This window comes from Antechinus flavipes, chromosome 2 (assembly GCF_016432865.1).
Source record: "Antechinus flavipes isolate AdamAnt ecotype Samford, QLD, Australia chromosome 2, AdamAnt_v2, whole genome shotgun sequence".
NCBI classification, from domain to species: Eukaryota; Metazoa; Chordata; class Mammalia; order Dasyuromorphia; family Dasyuridae; genus Antechinus; species Antechinus flavipes.
In genome coordinates this window covers 208,707,245-208,733,705 of record NC_067399.1, presented here as the reverse complement: position 1 = coordinate 208,733,705, position 26,461 = coordinate 208,707,245, and the positions used below count along the sequence as shown (strand labels likewise).

At 34.5% G+C, this 26,461-nt stretch overlaps 1 protein-coding gene across 2 annotated transcripts in view; it reads right to left on the bottom strand.

The window, feature by feature from the left end:
* LTBP1 (latent transforming growth factor beta binding protein 1) overlaps window positions 1–26,461 on the bottom strand; it is a 439,704-nt gene that overhangs the window by 246,498 nt on the left and 166,745 nt on the right. For both annotated transcript variants that reach the window (XM_051976131.1, XM_051976132.1), the window contains exon 5: window positions 6,860–7,027. In XM_051976131.1, the coding sequence (XP_051832091.1) occupies window positions 6,860–7,027 (168 nt within the window). The remainder of the gene's footprint in view (window positions 1–6,859; window positions 7,028–26,461) is intronic.

Below are 26,461 nucleotides of genomic sequence, written 5' to 3'. Positions count from 1 at the left end.
CAATGCCTCCATGATGTCGTGTCCAAGCACTGTATGGATTATTCAGATAGTCATTTTTCCACTTCATGACATTTATTACATTAAGAAATGGTAGTGCAGAGGTCAACATGTTACAAATGTGCATTTGCATTGTTATTTAATATTTAGCATGCAAGTGAAATAGTCTGTGTTTTTTTGTTATTGTTCAGTCATGTCCAATTTTTTGTGACCCCATTTGGAGTTTTCTTGGCAAAGATACTGGAATGGTTTGCCATTTTCTTCTCTAGCTCATTTTTCAGATGACAAACTGAGGCACTTAGCATTAAGTGATTTACCCAATGTCACACACTTAGTAAATATCTGAACTCACATTTGAATTCAGGAAGATAAGTCTTCCTGATTCTCAGCCTATCACTCTATCCACTGTGCCACCTATTTGCCCTGTCTGCATTCTGATGTAGATTATAAGTTTAAAAAATCCATTCTATATTAATATTTTTGTAAACTATAAGAAATACTGAAAGATCTTCAACATCTTTCTGAGTGTTTTAAACATAGAAAATTCACCCTAAAAAGATGAGATCTATCTTAATGGAGAATGGAGAAAAGGGATTCCACAGATGTCATTAATAGCTTAAGCTATTACCTAGAAATTTTCTCATTCTTACAGAAAACCCAAGTTATCATGTTTTATAGTTTCAATAAATGTATTTGCTTCATCTTCACTGATGGCAACAAGCCAGCCTTTGTATATTAGTGCTCAAGTTCAAAAATCCATTATGGCATTAAGTGAATCAAATAATGACTTGCCCTAACCTATCTCTCAAAAAAGCTTTTAAAAATAAAGTTTACAATACTATATGATGATCAATTCTGATGGACCAGGCCAAATTCAACAATGAGATGAACCAAATCAGTTCCAAGGAAGCAATAATGAACTGAACCAATATACCCAGCAAAAGAACTATGGGAGATGAGTAAGAACCATTACATTGGATTCCCAATCCCTATATTTTTACCTGCCTGGATATTTTTTAAATTTCCTTCACAGGCTAATTATACAATATTTCAGAGTCTGATTCTTTTTGTACAGCAAAATAATGGTTTGGAGGTGTAAACCTATTTTGTATTTAATGTATACTTTAATATATTTAACACGTACTGATCATCCTACCATCTAGGGGAGGGGACGGGAGGAAAGAAGCGAAAAATTGGAACAAAAGGTTTGGCAATTGTCAATGCTGTAAAATTACCCATGCATATAACTTGTAAATAAAAAAGCTATAATCAAAAAAAAAGTTTACAATGTTGACTTAGAACATATATCTTGTCCTTTCCCTACTAATATTAGCTTTACAAAGTTTCTTGAGAGGGGAAAAAAAGAATGTTTCCTATAGCAAGGATATTTGTTAGAAATTAAAAAGCCATGGAATTTACTAAAGACAAAATATTAGACTATTTAGGTTCTATGGCAGATTCTTCCACTGCCCACTCCAAAAACAATTACTTTCAGCAAGACAGTAAGCCTTCATCAAGTGACAGAAACTAATAGGAGAAAGCTGTAAAAGAGAATCCTGGCTTTGGAGACTGAGATGCTGGTATCAAAAGTCTGCATCTAATACTACCCAAATGAAAGTGGACAAGTCTCTCAATCCTCCTGGGACTAAATTTGTTAGTCTATAAAATGACAAGATTGGAGTATTAGACCTTTGAGGTTCCTTCTAGCTTTATGTCTATAGTCCTATCGTCTTTGGATAATATAGCAAGAGGAAAATGTATTTATCAGTTGACTAATGACTATCTTAGTATTCACATTGGTTCTATAGATTGTCAAGTGACAAAATAAATCAAATAAATGGTTATAATGGATGGAGGACAAAAGATCAAATGATTGATTCAAGCTATCAAAATTTTAAAAACTATTTCCTATATTCATTTTTATCATTCCTTATAGCAGGGGTAATTAATGAGTCCACGAACTTGGTTTTTTAAAAACTATTATTCTAATTGTATTTCAATATAATTTAACTCCTCTCTAATCCAATGTGTTTTATTTCATGAATTTAAAACTAATATAGAAGGTCAATAAGCTTCCCTAGATCACCAAAAGAGTCCATAACACAACAAAGGTAGGCTTACACCTAACCTTACTGTATCATAAATTTTGAGCTAGGTTACTCTATTCAGTTTACAACACCAGTGTTTAGGAAGGACATTGATAAACTACAAAGGAAACAAAAGAAGACAACCAGAATGATAAAGAACTTTGAGTCTTTGCCACATGAGAATCTATGGCAATTGTTTAGCTTAGAAAAGAGAAGACTCAGAAGTGATGCAATGACTGCAATCAAAAATTCAAAGTTATATTATGTAGAACAATGAATAATTTTGAAATTTTGACTCTTGAGGGAAGGGTCAGGAAAAACAAGTGGATAGATATCACATAGAAGCACATTTAGGTTTGCTGTCATGAAAAACTTCCAAGCAATTAGAACTGACCATAAGTGGAATGGTCAATGGATTTCCTTTCACTAGTTATCCTCAAGCAAAAGCAGAATGATTTCTTTTTATGTGTGTTGTAGAAGAAGTTCATTTTCAGACTAGATCATAGCTAAGATCCATTTCATCTCTGATATTCTATAACCTGAAGAATTATGCTAATTTCACTCCCTTATTTGACAGTTGAGGAAACTGAGGTCCAGGGAGATTGACTTGCCCAAGAGCATCCATATAGTAAAGGACAAAGCAAGGAATGGAAGCCAGATCATCTCACTCCAAAGCCAACACACCTCACACTGCCACTGGTTGTCTCTCAAAATATTTCTTGATATATAATTCTTTTTGTCCACCATCTGAAAAAGCTTTGAGGGTTAATAAGCTGTTTACTTATTGAACATAGCAATATTAAACTGTTCTTATATGTAATAAAATCCAATGGTATTAATTTAATTTTGTGGGATTTAAAAAGGAGATAGTCCAGTAGAAGAACAAGAATTTAGAGATCTAAAGTTGAGACAATGGCTGCCACAAAATATTTGGAAATACTCATTCAAACTCTTAAAGTCCTGACCTCCTTATCTTAAAAATTAAAATAATCATATTTGCAATCCTCCATATCGCACAAGAAAAAAGTGTCAAGATGAATGACAAAGGGTGAAAACTCCTTAGCACAGAATAGAAGTAAAAAGGTGTCATATGAAGTCAATACATCACTTTGGTGATCATTAATTCCTTCCAAGAATGATTACCAAATAAAGTATTTCATGTAGATACTTTTTGCATATTTCTATCACTGCTACAACTGGAAGAAGAAATATCCTTATTAATCATATTTGTGTAATTATTCAGTGCTAAACACTTTATATACTATATAGTAATTCTTAAGGAAACATAAGACTGTGAAAAGCTTAAGAAACAGAATGTCAGTTCCTTGAATCCTTATGAAATCAGAAGAATTCATTAGAAAAGTAACACTTGGCCAGTAAGTCCTTGACAATTTCCATTTAAGGAAAAATAATCCCAAGGGCCAGACCACAGATGCCACAGATGAGAAGGATTATGACAAATACTGGAAGAAAAAGGAAAGAAAGCAAAAGTGAGAGGAGAGGAGAGAGAATTGGAGAAAGGTAGGGAAAGAGAGAAGACAGAAAGAGAGGGAAAGAAGGAAAGAGGAAGAAAGAAATTAAAAAGGAAGGAAAAAAAGAGAAAGATGAGAAAAAAAGGAGAGAAAGAAGGAAAGGGAGGGAAATAGGGAGGGAAGAAATGAAAGTGGGAGGGAAAGAAGGGTGTGGAAAAGAGAAGAAAGGGGAGAGTAAGAGGGAGGAAGAAATGAATAATGAAGTAGAGGGATTTGATTTAATATTTTAAAAGCATTATAGTAACCTTGTAAAAATGTCTTGTACTTATGCCTCACTTTTTTGAGAAGCTTGAAACACTAACCAAAGTTATTTTATTCATCCCCATTCAACCTTTGAGTGATTCATTTCTTTTAATTATTGTCAATAAGTATGCAAGATACTTGGGGAGAGAGACCCCAAGTTTAAATAATATATACTCTTCACCTTCCTGGAACTTACAATATAGTAGTATATTATAATACAACACTCAGAACTATACATAATATGAAATAATAAAGGTGGCTAAGAAATCAGTATTATTTATCCTACTAATCTCTCAGGAAGGCCAAAGTATAATGAGTGTAACGAGTCAAAAAAAAAAAAAAGTACCATGCTGATGCTTGTACAGCAGCAGACTTGGCTTCTCCCATTTCAATGAATTAGTCTCATAGTCATCACAAATCAGCTGGAGAGAGAAGGTATCATAATAAAAATCCATCCCACACATCTCTTATAGTCTTTTTCACAAAATTATTGATTCTTACTAGTAGACTTCACACCAAGGAATAATGTGGTTAACAGACATTAAGTTCACCTGCATACTAAGTCAGCTCTACCATTGGATTTTTTTTGACCTTGTGCAAGTCATTTCTTTTGGCCTCAGTTTCCCCATTTATAAAATTAGAATAAATAAATCTACATTTTGGAGATATAGCAAGAAAAGCACTTTGAAAAATTTTGAATGTGACATAAAGATAAGCTATTAGTATTATTATTGCATTCTCCCAATATTACCTGGACACATTTCCCCCTTTTTTTTTTTTTACAGAGGCTCAATACAATACTTGACAAGTAATCTATTGACTCAATTTCTAAACCATGAAGTTTTCCAGATATACATCAGATACATTATCGGAAGTTTTTTTAAAGTTATCCTTTCAATAACATGCAGAAGTCAAGTAGTACGTATAGAATATTTATGAACCAGAAAAGCTACTAATAGCATAACTCTAAGAGGGTATATAAGCTCTACAATCTGTTTCTTGTCCTTTGAAACATAAAATCTATTTATTTGTGAAAATCAAAAACATAAGATATCTGAAAATTACATTCTATATTTTAGAACTATAGCCAGATCTGCCAATGAAATCTACAAAATATTTGAAGAAAAATGAACAGAGGAGACAAATGAAAAAACATACACATATGTATAATACAAAACCATTTCTTACCATGCCTTTTCTAATACAATTCTAGCCTCATTTTGGCAAAAGTTCTTTGTGGCTTGCTATTTTTAACTATTTTACTACTTAACTATTTATTCAGCATTTGAAAAACATGCAAGAAGTATGTGGTTTCTAAATATCTGGGGAAAAGTGAGAAGGGAAGCTATATTATAAGCTTTAACAAGTACATGTCCACTGCCTCTCACAGTTTTCAAATATTTCATTTCAAAGCAAATAAAAATCCAGTTATTATCTTCTCTCCTACCTTTTTCATCCTTGTTGTAAAAGAAAGTAATGATAAAGGCAAGAAAAAGGAAAAGGAGGAAGAAAAAAAGAAGCAGCAATTGCTACTGAGGAAGAAGAGATGTGAATGGAAGACAAGAAATCCAAATAAAATAATGGGGAGAAAATTCATGAAATCCACAACTATATTTCCTTTATAAAACAAACAAAAAATTGTATTTCCTCATTAATACAATTGTAAAAATTCTACAAATAATTTAAAAGCTGAGACCCTAAAGATCATCTGATTCAACAATTTTCTTTTTTAGAGAAAAGGAAACTTAAAGCCCAGAGACTGGTTGGTAGCTGAATCTAGGAATGCTGACTTCCACCAGAATAGCATACTTCTCCTGACACTATCCTGCCTACCTAATTTAGCATAATTTGTAAAGTCCAACTGGTCAGTGCATCCTTTTGAGACTGAAAAATGAATAACCACTCTACCAACAGGAATTCCATGACTTATGAATATACTGACCTTATAAAGTAGTATGTATAGAACCTTAAAAACATGCCTGCTTTTACCAGATCTAGACTACCAGAGAGCATGTTTAGACAACACAGCAGTACAGTAAAAAAATAAGTGAAGAGCTAAGAATGAATTTGCTCAGACCTCTGTGTCATCTTGATGAAAAATGGTTCATCAAAGACTTAAACAATACTATGTCATCAAAAAGTTGGATGTGACGTCTATCAAATATCTGACACACAGGTAGTTCTTCTCAGAAACCATGGGCAGCTGGTGATTCAAGTTTTCCTTTTCTAAACATGACAGGAGACGGGATGACAGCAGTCTGGTGAGCCAAAAAAATGAAGAAATATTTCACTTTCCAAATTAATAGAAAACTGTTTTGCTTGGTTTTGTTTTTCCTTAGTAGGCACCTTGATTGTTGGATAACTTGTTGGAACTTAAAAGTTATCACTTATCAAGGAATGTTATTGTTCACATTTTCTCTTATTGTACAAACTGACATACTGGAAATTGCATCAGTTTCCTCCAGTAAGATATCCACCTCATATTTAAATTTTTAATGTAAACTGGACTATGCAAGCAAGAACCATCAAATGGCACTTTTTTCTGAAATGAGAATTCAGAATCCAGCAGTTTTCATGCATGTGTCCTTAAGGACAATTTGAAGAAGTCAAGATTCATTGTCATCTATTAAACCTTTTCCTGAAACATTTCTTGGGGTCAATATGAAAAAGTCTGCACAACATCTCACTGAAATATTCCTAAACTGATCAATCTACGCCTTCGTTGTCCAAAATTAAATTCTATCTATTCCAACACACAAGATCACCATACTAACAAATAGCAATGGGCAATATTTTAAGCTTTCATTCCTTCAGGAAATAAAACGTCTTGTTGAAAACAGTTCAAAAAGCTAAGAAAAATGTTTTCCTAAAAGCAATATGCTAGTACTTATTTATTACCAAGATCCTCTAATGGAAGGAGACAGTAGACAGGGGGTGTAAATACCATGAAAACATAGAAATCTATACACTAAACACAGCTACGACTCTAGAGTGACTTACCTACTCGGAAGTTTGTGGCTGTCAAAGTGTCTGCCGCATGCCCATTTTCACTAATGAGAGTGGTGGTATTCCCCTTCTCACAGTTATTCTGACAACTGCCCTTAGTGCAGGTCACTTTACAGATGCTTGGAGTAAAGACCACCTTGATGCGGCCAGTGTGGTTACTCACTGGGAGCGGAGGCAGAGAGAAAAAGAAAAACAAACAGATCAGCTTAGTATCCATTAAATTTCCTTCGAAGGTTTAAAAAAAAAAAAAAAAAAGAGCACGCAACCCCGACAGGTTTTTAAGGAAGGAGGGAAGCCTTCTGTGTTCTCTGCTCGGTATCCAGTGGTGTCTCTGAAACAGGAGTAGGAAGCTTAGCAAACAGAACTCTGGGATGCACTCCAAAACCACATTTGAAGTCAAGTCACCAGAGTGGGATTAGTAATCACAATGCTGTACTTTATTCACAGGCAGACAAAGAGCAATACCCAGGGCATGAGAGATTAAATAGCCAACCCTGACAGGCAGATGTAATGTAAAGAGGTTGGCCATGCACCTAGTATGGAATAAAATCTTGTGTCCTCCTCCGGCAGACTTTTCCTGTTTCTGCTGTTATTAAGTCACTATTTGCAGCCCGACCCCTGGAAATGTTTTAGGCATGCCGCGTGTCTGAGAACATCTGTCTCAAATCTCCTGGCACTCAGGTCTGAAGTGATCAAATCTTGTGACGCAGCTGCTCCGGCACAATTTCTTTCTTTCTTTCTTTTTTTCTTTTGTTTTTTCTTTTCTTTTCCTTCTTTCTTTTCTTTCTTTCTTTCTTTTTAAACAAGTCTATGGCATTATTTCTTTATCGGACTTTAAGCAAAATATATTTTGTTTGGCTATCAACTCCATCTATCTAAACAGGAGGAAAAGTCGAGACAAGTGCTAAGAGCTACCCCTGTGTTAAAAAGTTACCTCGAAATTCTTCCAATTCTAGGTGGAATATGAAAATGCCCCCACTTTTTGAAACTTAGATACTGTAAAGTGTCCATCAACAGACTTCGGATTACATAGTCCTCGGCAAAGAGTGTGTTTGGCAGGGAGGATTTATTCACTTCAATAAATATTCATCCAGTCTATACATTCTTTCAGGTGTATAGTTGTAACTTTGATTTACTAACTTTAACCCTAGGAATTCAATTCAGTTAACCTCAGCAAGCATTTATACAGGTGCCAAAAATTGGCAATCCAAAAACAAAAGAATGTTAACAGTTCCTGTCCTCAGGGAGTTTAAATTCTACAAAAGGAGTAAAATTTGAGACAATATAGGTTATGAACCCTAAGCAAATTCCTAGGGCAAGTAAAGGCTGCTTTCAATAAACTTAAGCGTCTTTTTGTGTATAAATGGCTAAGACCCCAAAGTGGGCCACTTAAATAAGATTTGTCCTTTCCACATCCAAAATTTTTCTTCTCCCTCACCATCTTTATTTCAAAACAGTATATAATCTAGACTTCACTACTGTGCCGCAGAAACTCCTCCATCCCCGAAGGCCACTTCAGCCCTGGAATTCACACCTCAGAAGTACTTTCAGTTGCTGGAGGCCTTTGTTTGTTTCAATGGCTCCTCCCACAATTACCAATTAAGGAAGTCACCAGGGTCAATTACCTCGTCAGCTGTTCATTTGTCACCAAATTACAGTCCAGACTTCATCATCTCTTACCACACACATACACACACACACACACACACACACACACACACACAGAGGCACAGTGGGCATCTTCCTTCTCACTCCTATTTTCAACTTCTTTTTATGTGCTGTGTTCCTTCGTTAGAATATAAACTTTTTGAAGGGAGAAACATCTTTCTTTTTTGCTTCAAGTTGTCTTCCCAGCACCAGCAAGCTCCAAATAAATGTCTGTTGACTGGTTATCTCTATACTCCATTTTAATTGGAACACAAGATTTATTATTTGTGATCATTCTCAAGACTTGGTTTACTTTGATGAATAATTAATCTTAATGTTGGATGCCAAAAGGCAAAAATGTTACCTTTACTGGTAATGTAAAATGTACATTTAACAGCTATTTTTCTAGAAACAATAATTCAAAGCCAGTGATGGAACATTTTCCTATTTTGACTTTAAACTGAATACTTACGATGTTTTAAGGTGCTACAGACTAAAAAGGAAATAAAATAATTAGCACCTATCTTTGAAAACAGAATTACTGTCTCCAGTCTAACCACAATAGAAGACTTTATGAATAAGCAATGTATGGTGCCTTTCAGGCCAACTGCCCTACCCTGCAGCTTCATTCCCCATACTCAAGAAAACAAGGCTGAAACATTTTTGAGCTATTCTGACTGGGTAAATTTTACCTAGCTCTGCCCTGGCCCTGCTAGGAAGGAATCAGATACTGAAACTGTCTGTCTCCAGAACTGTTTCCTCTCAAACCAAAGAAGCTATCCTTATTACCTCCCCATCCTACTCTATATTCAATAAGAAGGTTATGAAAAAAAAGCTTTTTTTTAGAAACCTTCAGAAAAATTATCAACTCTCAGGGATCCTAATTTGGTTCAGGACCTAAAACTGTCATAGATGTCTTAATTGAAAGGGGTGATCCTAATAGTGGGAATTGTGGGCACACAAGTTGACAACTGAAGGGACATTTGGGATCAGTCAGGCCTTCATTTCATCTTCAAAAATAATTATGTTTATACAGCACTCTACAATTTACAAATTCCATTTCCCTCTTTCCCATCCCCCCTCCATATTACTACTAAAAAATAATCTAAGGCAGAGGTATGACCTTGTTTCTCTCTTGCTCAAAAAAACCACAGTAGCTCCCTATTGCCCCTAAAATTTAATACAAATTTCTAAATTTGGCAGTTAAAGTCTTCCAACATCAGATTTAAACCTACTTATCAAGTAGTACCTCTAATGACTCCTTTTATATAGTTTTGGTTGCTCTGGAATGCCCTGTTTCTCAAAATCAGAATACCATTTCTTTCTTAAGTAACCTCTGAGGGTCTTTCTTTCCCTTTAAGGCTCAATTCGAAAGCTTTCATTTTTTTCTCTGCCTTGAAGTCCACCAGTGTGTGTAAGTTTGTGCAGATATTCATATGTGCACACATACACACATATAGAGAAGTACTTTGTATTTAGTTATTTATGTATCCTAAGTGGTGTTTGATGATAGGGGCTTTCCTTTTTGTCCCCCACATATATTAGGGCCAAATAAATGTCTGTTCAAATCAATGTCTGCACAAAAATCTTGTGAACTAGGTAATGAACACATTATTTATCCCCATTTTACAAGTGATAAACCTAAGTTTCACTTAGAGATGTTAAGTGATTTATCTAAGATCACATAATATCTATCTAAGCCTCAACTCAAACCCCGATTTCTCCTTAACCCAGGTGGAGTACACTTTCCACTACATTGAACAGGTAGACCCCAAGTATGTTTCAACTGTTTACATGATTTCTCTCCCAAATTCCTACATGACTTCAGAAAATTGTCTGGACAAGTTTACCTTAGATATGAGGAAAAGGTAAAAAAAATTGGAATATTCATTCTATAATCAGAAAAATCCATATGATATAGCTTCTCTCTTTTTTTAACAGTATCACATAAAAATTAGATCATACTTAGTTCTCAGACCATACTTATGATACCTTAAGGATATAGACTTTTTTATTGATGGGTTGTTTATTCTTTTTGGTGGGGATAGGGTGAGAAGAGGTCAGGAAATGGGATTAAACTAAGAAAAAACGAGATAATATCTTTCCCCTTCAAATGAATATAAATTTGTATTTTTTCTGGCTCTTGGTACAATACTAAAATTAGAGATATTGTGCCAACTATTTTGTCTCCTCTGGCACTGACATGTTGTACCAGCAGCTGCCATACAGATGTTCATACCTTCATCTAAATTATACTTACTTAGGGAAGCGGAGATCGACCATCCAAAGAAAGCAAGCCCTTAATCATTATTCTCGTTTCTCCTCCCAGTTTACAGTAGTCACTTAATAGGCACTTGAGATTCTTTCAGTCTATTGTTTTTAAAAAAAACTTATAATACTATTTGGCCAAAAAACCTGGCTTAGGATCATCTGGATTTTCAAAAGGCAAAGACAGTTTTATGTGACTCAATTCTGACTTTTACAGTGTCCACTTCTTCTTGGAAGGCAGAAGTATATTTTATTTTGTTTTTTTTCCTGGTGTTTTACAAGTCATTCTGCTAGGAAGAACTCTACTTCTGAAATAGACAAGTCCTCAATGTGCCCTATTTTTTCTCAGTATTCTGTTTATTTCTCTATTATAATTAACTTTGGTTTTAAACACCAGGAGTATGGTCATAGTCTGGGCACCTGTCCTAAGATCAGACCAGCAAAGGTTAATGAGGTCTGTCATCAAATTGGCCACAGAAAGGAGAATTTTTCCACCTTAACAACTATAAAATGTCTTTGAAACTACAAAAGTCCTTTGAAAGACTACAAACTAAGCTGCAGATGGATTATAATCCATGTCAATAGAAAGAGTACCCAAATTGAGGAAATGAAAGATCATTGAAACACTATCTATAGTGTTTATATATATATATATAGTATATATAAATATAGATATATAGTATCTATATATCTATAGCTATATATCTATCTCAGTGTTTCAAAGACATTCATATATATATATATATACATATATATGTAATGCTAATTCTTTTCAATATCAATAGTGACTCAGAATATTTTACCTACCTAATATTAATTCACAAAATTGTAAACTGAGTTAAAACAGCAATTTACCATGCTTCCAAACTTCTCTCTTTCTACCTATGAGTGCCAATATTTCAAATATCTAGGATTTCATTAGTGGGAGCATTCTTCCTCCAGTACAGATCATAATCTATCTTGCATCTTGATGTGTAGTCTTCTGTTGGTAAAAAGCAAAACAAAACATCATCTGGAGACCAAGTCTGGAGATAGATCTCTTAGAACTTGATTAGACTCCTCCTTTGGTAAAAGATCTGTCATCTGGGGATCTACAAAAAGCCTTTCTGTGATCCTTTGGCATAGCCATCAAAAAGCACTCATCTTCATGCTGCAATATGGTATACAAATACTGTGGCACAGAGTAGGACTTTCATAGGGAGCATTCTAAGCCTACCTTTCTTAATCCACTAAAAATCAAAGCCATACTTTAAGTGATAAAATTAATATCCAAGGTAACAGGATACCAAGAATGGCCTATCAGAGAAAGCAGAATATGGATAATCCCGTGGTTTTGTGGCTATGTAAAATAATGGATAGAGCAAAGCACCTGAAGTCAGGAAGATCTGAGTTCAAAACCAGACTTAGATACTAAAATAACTGTGTGACCCCCTAGACAAATCATTTAGGTTCTGTCTGTCTTATTATGGTCCTCATCTGTAAAGTGGGGATAATAGCACCTACCTCTCCTCCCGTGGTCATTGTGAGGATCAAATGGAATATTATCTGTAAAGCATTTTACAGACCTTAAAGTGCTACATGAATGCCAGATATTGGTATAGTAACTATTATTATTATTAGTTGAATCCTCCTAAGGGAGAGATGTGGTTGTAGGGCAGGGTTGGGAAGAAAGGATGGCAGCTACTTTATTTTGCAGAGACCAAAGAATTGTGGAGTTTTAGAGTTAAAAGAGAATTTAGAAATGATCTAGTCTAACTTCATTGTTTTAATGATAAAGACATAAAGGCACAAAGATAATAACAGATTTGCTTAAAGTCACACTAAAAGTTTAGAACAGAGTTAATTTCTCATATTTCTAGAATAAAAGTTCATTTCTTTAGTGGTATATGCCAAGGAATCATATACTACAAATCTGAAATAAACTATAACCAGTTCTATCAAGAATCAATAAGAAAAAGCGTGGCATAATTTATGTGTTCTTCAAAGGACATAATTTGAAAGGTTTGTTTGTTTTTTTCCCTATATGACAGAAATCTTGAGCAGGTACTCTAAAACATGGGACTCTGACTGGAATAGCATCAATTCAGCTATTCAATAAGACTACCAGGTTAGACAAGATGCTCTAAAGAGCTAAAGACTTGATATTCTATCTTCAGCTTCTGTAACTCTGATGTAAAATTTTCCCTCCAAGGAGAAACAAAATTGAAATGGTGTCGTTTTTTTCCTAAACCTAAGTTAATATGCTTCTAAGATAAGAAATACAAATTCCTGCTTTCAAATCATAAAGCACAGAAAAAACCCAAAACCCATGTAAAATGTTATTGACAGGAATATCACAACCAGAAATGGGTTCACTGGCCATCATTCCTTCAGAAGGCCAGAATATGATCTAAATACAAAAGAGCTATCAAGACTCACATCAAATGTTATAAGCAAATATATTCCCCTCAGTATTCATCCAGAAGATTATGCCAGTACATTAACATTTAACAATTTTAAACAACAGGGGAAAAACACAGGCAATATTTTCCAAGAAAAAGAAACAACCTTCTTATGGCAAAACCTATAAAACTTCCTATCAAGTGAATCATTCTAAAAACCTGCAGGTATAGTTTCATAATCAGGTCATGAGTAGGTTTTTTCAGGGTGTTAGTGAAATTGAGCTGATACTTAGCTATCCCATTTATGTTCCTTTAGTGCCTAAAGGCAAGTAATTCTTTGAAGAATGAGGGATGTCCAAAATGATATTAAGTTTAATAGACCTTCCTTATTCAGCTTCTTGGGGATTATTCCTAAAATATTAGCTAATTGGTTCAGTGAATAGAGCCCTGGATCTGGAGTCAGGAAGACTAGCCTCAGATACTCACTAGCTATGTCACTTGTGGCAAGTTATTTTACCTCTGTTTGTTTCGGAGGAGGAAATGGCAAAATCCTTCCATTAAATCTTTGTGAAGAGAATTCCTTACAGGGTCACAAAGAGATGAACTCTACTGAACAACAAGAAAATATTAAGATCATTAAGAATCACAGAGTGCTTTGAGCACCTCAAGAAAGATGCTGTGTAAAATCCATGCTACTGTGATCTCTGTTATCCTTTCAACAAGCTCTTCTTTTTCCTAGAAATCCTGCCAAAAGGGAAAAAAAAATGAGATCTCTAGTACTGATGTAAATACTTCCTTAGATAGGAATCTTTAGATATGTTTCAACACATTTTTTCAGATAAAGGTACGTTAAAGTAAAGAAGTAAAATAGGATGAGCCAAAAGTATTATCCATTTTTAATACAAGTTGAGAAAAAATACTGCCAATGATCACATTATTTCTAATTCACTAAGAGCAATTTAGGAATCCAAGAGCACCAGATTTAGATACTGAATTTCTGATTCAGATTTATATAGTACTTCACAATTAGCCAAAAAAGACTTAACACATTCTGACCAGTACCTCAATGAGACTTGGGAAACACAGAAATTTGCAGCAAGCTTATAAAAATGAGAAACTCTATCCCAGAGTTAGAAATGTTTCATTATAATCAGGATTCTTCATTGTTTGCTATTATTTCACTTTTGTTTAATTTTGCCATGCCAATTAAATACTTATCTGGGAAATTTTATATATTCCCCTTTCTCCCTCCTTTCCTCCTACTATAAGTTTATAACTATCAGTTATGAACCTTAAGGGAATACTTTATATACTTTGGTATGTTTCTTCAGCCTGCCCCCTTTTCCTTAATATTTCTCTCCTTCATAAAATAAAAAAAGTATTCTTCTCTAGGAATGTAAAAACTGACCTTATTTGAATTTCTGGAAAGAAATAAAATATTTTTGAAAAAATAATATATAATGTTTATGATGCTTTAGGGGAACTATTAAGCCTTATACCCAACAAGTACTTTAGTCACCCAGCAGGAGCTGACTTGAGGATCAATTTGGAAATAATGGAATTAGACAATAGAAAGAATGTAAATAAGACATACAAAAATAATAACAATGATATTTTAAGTGATTAATTATGAATTAAAAATTAACATAAAAATAACTAAACTTGATTTTAAGCACATTAAAATACATCCATTTCAACATATAAGATGTAATTTGGGATGTAGAATGTGTACAGGGAAAACTAGTACTTCTAGTATAACAGCTTCTGAGCTATTTTCAAATCAGCTTTCCACCTGTGATATCCACCTGTTCTACCTCTCACCTGTGATTCTAAGAAACTATAGAATGCACAGCAGCCACACTTCATTTTGGCAGATGGGCTAAACCAGGGTAAGAGTAACCACAGAGGTCTTGGTGCTGTGGAGTGCTTAGAGCTTCGTTAGACATCAAAGATGTCAAGGTCATCTACTACATCTCAAGCCATAATTAATGGCTTGATCTGTTTTGCCACTGGATTGTGATGACTATGAAAAGAGAATGAGGCTGATAACTTCAGGTTTACTTAAATAAAATTTATACACAAATCAAAAGACATCACTCATACCATTTTGCTATATTTACCCATATCTTGTCCTGTGGAAACAGGCAAATGATGAAGCAGCCAGTGTAGATATAATGGAATCTGTGTTCCATACAGGAATCCCAGGCCACAGGGTCACTTTCTTATTGGAAGCAGCAGTGAAATTTAGTAGTCTCTAGGTGTCTGGACAGTCTTTTAAGGAACAGAGATTGTACTGTTCACCTTCTGATATAAGAAAAGGATCAGAAAAGATCCTCTAAAAACTATCTGTTTGTAGAACCTGGATCTGTTTACCACAGCAGGCAGGGAACCCACCTTGTGGTCAAAACACAACAAAATGTACAAAAACTGCTGCAAAGATGATTCCACTTACCATCAGTACATGAAATGTACACTCACTGATAGACCACACAAAATCTAGTGAATGTGAAAGATGAACAGCTCTTCTTATGAGAGAATTCAACAGAATTCAAATTCAAATAGAGCCCCAGGTGAAAGGACTAGCAAATGAAGACCAGCTTACTGAAATCAGACTTGGATGTGTGTGTGTGTGTGTGTGTGTGTGTTTTTTCTGGAGTGGCTCCAATGAAGTGGAGCACCATGAGCTGATATTGGCTTTGTAATCAAAACTAATCTATTCAACAAAAACGTATGACCCCATCAAAAGGAGTGAACACAAGCTCATGACCATGCAACTGCCACTTGTTATTATTCTCCTTATGCCTATGCTCCCACCATAATGAAATTGATGAGGTCAAAGAAAATAATTATATGAAGACCTTGAGAGCCTTACCATCAACGTGCCAAAAAAGGGCAAGTTTATAATTCTGGATGCTAGCATAATCTTAGACTACTAGTCATGCCAGGAAGTCCTTGGAAGGAATAGAATCAGAAATAGCAACAGCAATAGTTATTTGTTACTAAGACTTGTGTATCTCATGATCTTCTCATCACCAGCATTGTCTTCTATTTACCTAAGTGCAATAAAATTTTCATGGATACACCCTTGCAACAAACATTGACATTTGATAGACTATGGGATTATAAGGAGAAAAGACAAACAGGATGTGAGAGTGATGAAGGCAATGTGTTGTGCAGAGTACTGAACTAATTATAGCCTTATCCTCTCCAAGCTGAATATTCTCATTCAACAAAAGTGGTGGCCCCAAGACAAAATTATTACCAGAAGAATTAATGTCAACAGATTACAGACTTCTTTGTGTAAGAATAGTTTGTTGCTATCTTGGAGGAAAAGTTGAATCAACTACAGTTGGAAGAAATGGAGCAGAAAAAAAGTAAGCAGCTTTCAAAGATTTGGTATACAGAACTATTTTTGTTCTGGGTCAGGACACTAGCAAACATCAAGACAGGTTTGATGAAAATGATGGGGAAATTCAGATGCTGCTCATGAAAAATGAACAAAGTTTGCCAGAAGGATAATTCATCCATCACTAACAAGGCAACATTTAACTCTATCAAAGGGAAGGTATTAAGCAAAGATTAGAGAGATGTAGGATTCTTGGTTCAGTAAGAAGGCAGATGAAATTCACTTTTGTGCTGATAATAACAATCAAAAATGCTTTTATGATGCTCTGGAAGTTATTTATGGGCCAAAGACCTATGGCATATTTCAATTTCACAGTGCTGATGGAGCCACATTGCTTAGTGATAAGGAAATGATCCTAGAGAAATGAACTGAATGCTTCCATGGTGTTCTCAATAGACCATCATCAATCAGTGCTGAAGCCATTGACCACTGATTTCAGATGGAAGTCAGTCTCTACCTACATGAAGACCTATTTCATCTCCTCATTTTCTAAATAAGGAAATTAAAGTTCAAGAGTAATTAATAGACTTCTCTGGGTCACAAAGTAAGTCAGTGACAGAATTTGAGCTAGAACCACCACATCCTCCAACTCCAAACCTACTGCACTTTCCATTACATCAATCTTTGAACCAATAACAATGGAATCAATGGGTCAAGGAGATTATTATTTTTGTAATTTTTACTATATCTAGCAAGACTGAAATCTAAAAATGGTTCTCCAAGTTTATAATTCCATCAAACAAGTGAACCTGTTTCCCAATATCGATATTTTATAGTTTTTATTATTATTTTTTACCATGTTGTGTATATCTCAAAGATCTAATTTGCAGCTCTTGAATTATTAGCAAGGTTGCATTTTTTAAAATATTTGTTTCCTCCCTTGAAAATTTTAAAATTATCCATTCACATTCCAGTGTGGACTGGGAGCTCTCTTGGTAAATTTCAAACAGTTTATTATACAATTTCAATGTCAAGTTTTTAAATGTCATAAAAACAAAGCTGAAACAAGAAACCAGGTTTCTTGATCTAATCCACTAACTTCCCCCCCATTATTCCATGTTGCCTTTTCTCTCCAACACATTTTTAAATTTAATTGTATGAAAATAACTAAATCTAGAATTCCTTTTTTCCTCTTCTTACCCTTCTTGAAGACTCTATGCGTAGCATTCTGAAAGGTCATTGGTTTTAATGATACTGTGTCGACAAGTTATAAAATCTGCAGTACCAAAAAGCCAAGATTTAATCAACTAAAAGCCTTTAAAAGGGACATGATGTGATCTGTTTTTCTGTGAATGAATAAAAAATATAAACAGCCATTAAATCCAAAATCCTAATAATCTCTGAGTCCATATCTAAGTATCTTAAAATATCCCCTGAAACTATTATTTTAGGTTACAGTTCAAGATGTTAATCTTTGTGAGACCCTTTCTCTTAAAAAAGTATTTAAAAGATAGCTTTTAAAAATTATTTTCACACCTGAGTAGAATGTTTTGTTTGTAAACGATCAGGTATTAAGTAGATTCAGAAATAAGAGCCTCTTTTATCATCTGGAATATCATATTTATTTCTCAAGGGGAATATTTTAAGAGTTTTTCTTCAGACTCATTTTGACAATCCTCACTACTCTAAGGTCATGAAATGAATTTCTAAATTAGCAATGGTACCCTTTTTTGGAAACGCAACAGACTAAACTTACTTCTTAAACAGGAGGAACCACTCCATAAAAATCTGTGCTTGTTTCATCTCCCTAAACAAATGGTCAGTTGCTTTTTAAAAGCAGAGTTTTTAGTGTTAGGCCTACAGCAGATAACTTTCTAGAAAAAAATAACTCACATTTGCAGAATGCTTTAGATTTTACAAAATGTTGCTTTTTTAACAATTCTATAAAGTAGAGAGTATGGTTCCTATCATTCTTATCTTATAGATAATAAAACAGATTCAGAGTTCACTGGATTGGCCAAGGACCCTCAGTATCTGAGTCCCAAACCAATTCTTTTTCTACTATATCTCACTATTAATCAGATGAATGATTAGAATATTTTTAAAGCCTCTTGAAATAAAACTATGTAAATGTATATACACAGAAAAGACTTCCAGTCAGTTTTCAACTTCCTATGAACATTTGTTGAACTAATATCTCCTTTTTTTATTTTAAAGGGTTTTCTAGCACTCAAAGACAGACATGATTTGTCTGTCTACTGCTTCCACGACTGTCCTCTTTTCCATTTTTGGGTATCTTAACAGATATTCTCCAATGTCAGCCCAGTGTGCCAGTGCTATTTCTGTAAGACAAGGAAGTTGAAGTCAAAGTTCATGATATATAAAATGTTGTCATTATAATAAAATATTAAACATTTTTTCTTTTAATGTTGCTTTTTGTCTTTTTTTCTACAAAGACTCCAATTGCTTCTGAACTTCTACACTATGGCTAATAGCAAATCAACTTCTTCTTCTTTGGAATTAGACTACTGCAGAACAGATTTTTCAAGAATCCCCTAAAGATCATACTTAACATCGCTAATTTCCAGTAAAAACTAAAGATGTCTTATACAAAATGGGGATTTATAGAATAAGAATTATGAATTAAAATGAAACATCAAAGATCAGGAGATCATAGATTTAGAACTGGAAAATTCAGAGAAGGTCCTCTAGTGTAATGGTTCACAAGAGTATGAATTTAATTTAAGAGTATGAATTATCTTGAGACCAAAACAATTGATCACCTCTACTCTAGTCCAAAACCCTCAATTGAGTAATGAGATCAGTGTGACTTATAGATGCCCCACAGTGAGCTATTAGCAAACCAAAACCTAAAGCTCAAATGAAAAGCAAACCACTTTGGATTTTGTAACAAGATAGAAGATATGAAAATACATTTATGAAAATTCCAAAGAACTGGAACTACTATGAATCAGAATACTTTCTTTAAAATATCCATTAACATGAAAGAAAAGTCCTATACATCTATGGGGACATAGTACAATCCAAGGTAGGGCATTAAGTTAGTTAAAAAGACTTCACAGAATCACAAAATTTCAGTTCACCCCATCTTTAATATAAATTAAATAGGTCTTACTTGGATTGGAGTGGGAGTAAGGGGAGTAAGTGTGGACATAGGAGTGGAAGGGGGAGAAGAGAGATAGCTCAGTTATAGCACATGAAATTCAAGCAAAGAGGCTGATACCTTTGCTAGATTAAAGCCCATAACTGCTACTCTCAGGATCTCCCATACCCACTACTCAGCAACTAAGGAGCCCTTTGTTCGTGACAAAGGGACAATTCTATTTGCCCAAGAAATGTTAATTGTTGGAATTAACTCCACTTTCCTTCCCTTGTGAACCTTGCTGAGGCCAAAGAAAGAGTAGACACTTAAGTTATCCTTTCTCTGAAGCAATTCAAGATATGAAATGGGAATTGAGTGTAACAATGGAAGACAGATGAGATAGGACTGGAGAAAAAATTCATGTTAGGAGAGAGATAAGAATGTGTTTATAAAGAAGGACCACCCAAAGAGACAAAGAGAAGATAACTTTTACCAAAATGCTCTGAAATTATAAATCTCAAAGGAGACTTTAATGCCATCAACATGGTACTATTTTCTTTTTTTTTAATCTGAATTGATTTTAAAAATTTTTTATTATGTTTTTTTATTTACAAAACATATGCATGGGTAATTTTTTCAACATTGACCTTTGCAAAACCTTCTGCTCCAAATTTCCCCCTCCTTCTCCTCACTTCCTCCCCTAGATGGCAGGTAGTCCAATACATGTTAAGTATGTTAAATTAAATATATATATATATACATAATTATACAGTTACCTTGCTGCACAAGAAAAATGGGATCTAGAAAGAAAAAAAAAACCTGAGAAGGAAAACAAAAATGCAAGCAAACAATAACAAAAAGAGTGAAAATGCTAGATTGTGGTCCACATTCAGTTTCCATAGTCCTCTCTCTGCGTGTATATAGCTCTCTTCATTACTGGACAGTTGGAACTGGTTTGAATCAACTCATTGTTGAAAAGAGCCACATCCATCTGGAATTGATCATCGTATAGTCTTGTTGTTGCTGTGTATAATGATCTCCTGGTTCTGCTCATTTCACCTCACATCAGTTCATGTAAGTCTCTTTAGGCCTCTCTGTATTCATCCTGCTGGTCATTATTACAGAACAATAATATTCCATAACATTCATATACCACAATTTATTCAGTGATTCTCCAATTGATGGGCATCCATTCAATTTCCAGTTTCTTGCCACTACAAAGAGGGCTGCCACAAACATTTTTGCACATGTGGGTCCCTTTCCATATTTTAAGATTTCTTTGGAGTATAAGCCCAGTAGGAACACTGCTGGTCAAAGGGTATGTACAATTTGATAACTTTTTGAACATAGTTCCAAATCACTCTCCAGAATGGAGATTTTTCAGTGTCTCAGTTTTTCCACATCCCCTCCAACATTCATCATTATCTTTTCCTGTCATCTTAGCCAATCTGAGAGCTGTGTAGTGGTACCTCAGAGTTGTCTTAATTTGCATTTCTCTGATCAATAGTGATGTGGAGCAGCTTTTCATATGATTAGAAATAGTTTCCATTTCTTCATCTGAAAATTGTCTGTTCATATCATTTGATCATTTATCAACTGGAGAATGACTTGATTTCTTATAAATTTGAGTCAATTCTCTATATATTTTGGAAATGAAGCCTTTATCAGAAACTTTGAATGTAAAAATGTTTTCCCAGTTTATTGCTTCCCTTCTAATCTTGTCTGCCTTAGTTTTGTTTGTACCAAAACTTTTTAACTTAATATAATAAAAATTAATCTATTTTGTGATAAATAATGATGTCCAGATCTTCTTTGGTCATAAATTCCTTCCTCCTCCACAGGTCTGAGAAATAAACTCTCCTATGTTCTTCTAATTTATTTATAATATCATTCTTTATGCTTAGATCATGAACCCATTTTGAACATGGTACTATTTTCTTAAAGGGTACTTGAATATTTTCTTCTATCTGGCACCACAGGCAGACATGGAGGGAAATGACTTATTGCATTTTATAAACTTTAAATTCTGCTTTTCTGAATAAATAAAGGAGCAGGAGGACAGTACAAGAGAGGAAACCACAACCACCTGAGGATTAAATAGGCATTTGGAACTGTTCAGACTGCCAGGCCACAAGTATATACCTTGGTTTTTTTTGAGGTAGTCCAATCTTATAACACAGTCAGTGAAAATCTAGAGCAACTGAAAATAAAATTATATTCTGAAACTGCTTTTACCCTAAGACACTGGAAGGAAAGTTGAAGATGCTTTAATCAAAACTGGGAAGTTTTCCCAAATGTCAGGATGACTCCCAGATTTTAAAAAGAGACAACAGACAGAGTAACCAGAAAAAAGTCTGGGACACTAATTAATGGTAAGGAAATTTATAAGTTATTCAAAATTGTAAAATCAGGGAAATGAAGCATGTAAAAAACTGATGTCATTAACTTCCTCTCTTGACCAATACACATGCCAACCACTCTGTAGCCCAAATTTAAATTAATCAATAGATTCAACTATTCCCTTGGGAGACTACTGCCAAATCCACATTATATTAATTCTATTATTAGAAAATTTTTCTGTCTAAATTCTCCTTATTTCATTATTTCATTGCATTCTACAATTATGTGCCTTTGAATATGTTGATCAAAATCATAAAGACAGTTATCTGCCACTTAGTTAAAAAATTGCTATACATAGTTTAATGCTTTTTGCAATCTTCCAGCTGTTAGTTAATTCTTTTTACATCAATAATTTTTTGGTTCTTTTCCTTTTTGTTCCCTGCCAAGACAGTGATCAGAAAACCATAAAATCTCAGAGTTAAGAAGGTTCTCAGAGGTCAAATCCAACTCTAAAATGAAAAATCCTCTTTAAAATGTCATCAAAAGATAGTACCTACAAAATTCTGGAGGTACCCTCTGCAATAACATGTTCTCTCAAAAGAATAAAGCTCCTTTCTTTGTTACTGCTGTAACTATACTTCCTTGCATTTCCAGTGTATGGACACTGCATAGCTTTAGTTTCCCTGATACCTTCTTATTTTTCAATTTGACTTATTTAAAAACTCCCCCTAAGACTAGTAAGTCAGTAAATGGAAGGAATAACACAGCATTACCTCTCAATCTCTTTCTGAATCTATTACTCATCTGTAAAATGGGGACAGTAATACTTACACAAACTATCTTAGAAGGTTTCTAAGAACTGCTTAAATGGGAAATATAATTGGGGCCATTTAGTCAGTCCTCACATTCAACAAAGTCTTCAATATAACGATGTGGATATGATTCCTGAGACAATTTCAAAGAAGAAAACTGTACCAATAGACCAGTGAATTAATTTTCAGTATTTATTAAAATTCTAATTTAATTGGAGTCTTTTATGCCCTTAAGTCATGTGACCAAACTAGTTTTTGAGGCAAGTATCATCTTCATGTTGATTTTTCAAAGAAATAAAAAGTTAATCAACAATGATAATGTGTAGTGTTTCTCTATTTCTAAAGAAAAATTGATTTTCTCTGCTAACCCGTGGCTTATGAGTACAATTCTTTCAATTACACAGAGATCATAGAATGATCGCGCTGAAAGAGGTTATTTAATCCAATATCCCTTCCATTATATTTTACAGATAGGGAGATTAAGGGTCAGAACTGTTTATCACATCTGATACTAGACCCATGTCTCCTGAAATAAATAATACAGTATGCTTTCCACCACTTTATGTTGTCTAACCCATTCTCTAGTCCTACCAGCCAAATTTTTGATGTGTCATAGCTTTGATCTAGCTGTGCAACAATAAAAAAGTCAAGTTCCTTTAAAGAAATACCTAATAGGGTCCATGACAGTGGGAAGCTGCAAAAATTCCCATGCAAAGGGGAAAAAAGCCACAACTTCAATTCTATCTTTACCAGATAGCTTTAAGGGTTATATGCATGTATTCTGACTCATAATTCTAAAGTAAAGAGAGAAGAAGAGACACTATACTTAGTTCTATGCTCTGAAAGTATCATATAAGATGAAAGCTCATTGATTCAGCATTAATCTAGATTTCTCCAGACAGAGCAGTTTCTTTTTCTTCCCTTTTTAATAACACACACACACACACATACACACACACACGTTCTTAAAAACTTTCTTAATTTCATAACAGAAAAACTAAGGTCTTTTTTTTTTTGGGTCTCCCTATATAAAGCCCATCTTCATGCAGCTCTGAGGACTAAAGTATTGTTATATTCCAGCAGTAAAGTAAAATTTCCTTCTTAAATAAAGAATTCTTTGTTTTGAAATTTGGAGGCCTAAGTTAGCACTATAATAAAATGCCCATAAATTAACCTGCCTGCCTCCAGTCAATCATGTGAATTAGCTCAAGCTTTTAGGTACTCTAGCAAAGAAGCACCTTAGCTGCTTCTGGCCACCTCGGGTGACTCAGTGCTGAAGGTGTCAGGTGATTAAGCATATATTAAGCAACAAACTTCTTATTGGCTACTGAAGAGGAAGTGTAGCTCACTTAGTGGATCTTTAAAAATAGTGACCTCATCCCTGAGTGACTTTACTTCCTTTAACCTTCAGCTAAACATCAATTTTGACATGGATATGACCAAGTTAAGAGACAAACTTATAAATTCAAGAGTTCTAGAATATCCTAAATTTTCAATTAATGCAGACTCCACTTCAGGAGATCCTGGCAATTATTCTAGTGCTCTTGGAGAAGAGAACCACCAGGCAATGGATCAGCCAACTCCTTAATCATGATTGATAGAAAATACTTATCTTGAGGAGGACAGTGCAGAGGCAAAGTGACATATAAAATCCCTATTGAGTAGTCCCACAAAATGTTGTGTTTTAATATTTCTAAGTCTCAATGTCCTTGAAGAGAATGAAAAGAATAACAGTAACTATTATTGCAATTTAACTTAAGTTTTCTCTCTCAATCAGTCCTTCTGAGAGCTTTTTGGGTGAAAATATTTCTTTTGTGTTTAGGAAATATATCTGTCCTAATTTATATTATATGCTGAGTATCTTTCTTCTCCCTTTTGGGAGATCCTTTACATCAGCCAAAACCTAAACTTAAATAAATCTTCTCTGGGACTTTGGTATGGGAATATAGAGAGCCAGAATTTGAGAAAAGGTAGAATGCCTCTCAATTCCCCTAGGACTGGACTTGGTCTGTACTATATGTATATATGTACCGAGGGGTGAGGAAGAGAGAGTGGGAGGCTGGTTCCAATGAGATGAACCCATTAATGGAGAGGAGTATAATACCATGGTCCCATTGGGTTAGATGCAGTGTATAATAGACAAAAAACAGATCACTGAATTTTAGAGTTGAAAGGCCTCCTCAGGGGCCATGTTCTTCAACTAATAACAAAAAGAGTTCTTGACTATAACATAGCCAACATGTGTTTATCCAGTCTGTTTGAACATTGCTATGAGAGAATGGTGCAACATCTCTTAAGGCAATCCAATCCAATCCAATTGTAATTGTAATTGTTAGGAAGGTTTTCCTGTTGTAAAGCTTAACTTGGCCTGTTTGCAACTTCCATCCATTGTTCCTGGTTGTTCCTCTACATACAAATATAATAAGTCCAAACCATCTTCCACATGACAATCTTTCAATTACTTAAAGTTACTTTCATGTATTCTTTGAGTCATATCTTTTTATAAGCTAAATATTCCTAGCTTCTTTGATTCAAATAACATGGCTTTAAGTCTCTTAACCATTCCTGTTGCTCTCCTGTGGATAGTATCCAGTTTATCAATGTCCATATTCAACTGTGACAGCCACGACTGACCACAATACTCCAGATGTGGAATATTTTGGCAGAGTACAGAAGGATAATCACCTCCTTATTCCTGGAAGTGATTCTTCTTTTAATCCAGCCCAAGATCACATTAGATTTTTGGCTACCAAATGTGATTCTGTGATTCACAGGACATATACTGGGACAGCACAAAGCAGAACTTGTGTTTTCCCTCCTTTTTCCATAAATTTATAAATTCTGACAACTTCTAGCCAAATGACTTATACGAGTCAAATAAATTCTCAAGCCTTCAGTTTTCACACATAAAATGAAGACACTAATATTTATCCTCATTATTTCAGAGCATTAATGATTAAATGAATAATATATATATAATATAATATATATTAATATATATAATAAAGGCAAAGTGCTGCTATATAATTTACCAAACTCCACAAAAATATAAAATTATATCATCACTCAATATGTGAAAAACTGACCAAAACTGAACTTATGATCTTTCTCCACAAACTTTCTTACCTTCTAAATTTTGCTATCACTGTCAAGGGGTATATGGGATGTTATGGGAAGACTGGCACCTCTGGCTTACTGGGTCCAATACAGAACCACTCATCCACTTTTGATTCCATCTGTCACCCAACTTTCACTTAAGGTTCCAAGAAGCTGTAGCATGAACTGTGGCCACATTCCAATAAAACTATCTCATCAGAGAGACTAAACTAGGTTAAGGGTAGCTGACAGGCCTCACACCCACTAGGGAGCTAGAGGTTGTCTACTCTAAGCATGTGAAGGCGTCTCCCAGTAGATAGGTGAATTAGAACTATTTGTTCCAACAAATATGAAGGCAGCTAAAGTAAGTACTGTGCAGTACTGAAAGCTTGGTTAGACATTGAAAATGTCAAGGTCCTTCACTGCATCCTAGGCCATTACCACTCATCCTGACTTTTGTCTTGCTACTGAACTTCAATGACTCTGGAAAAGAAAATGAGGTCAACAACTTTATGCAACTCTGCCTCACTTAAATCCAATTCATGTACAAGTAAAGCCATAATCTCATAATCTCTTCAAAAATGAAGAATAAACAACAACCAC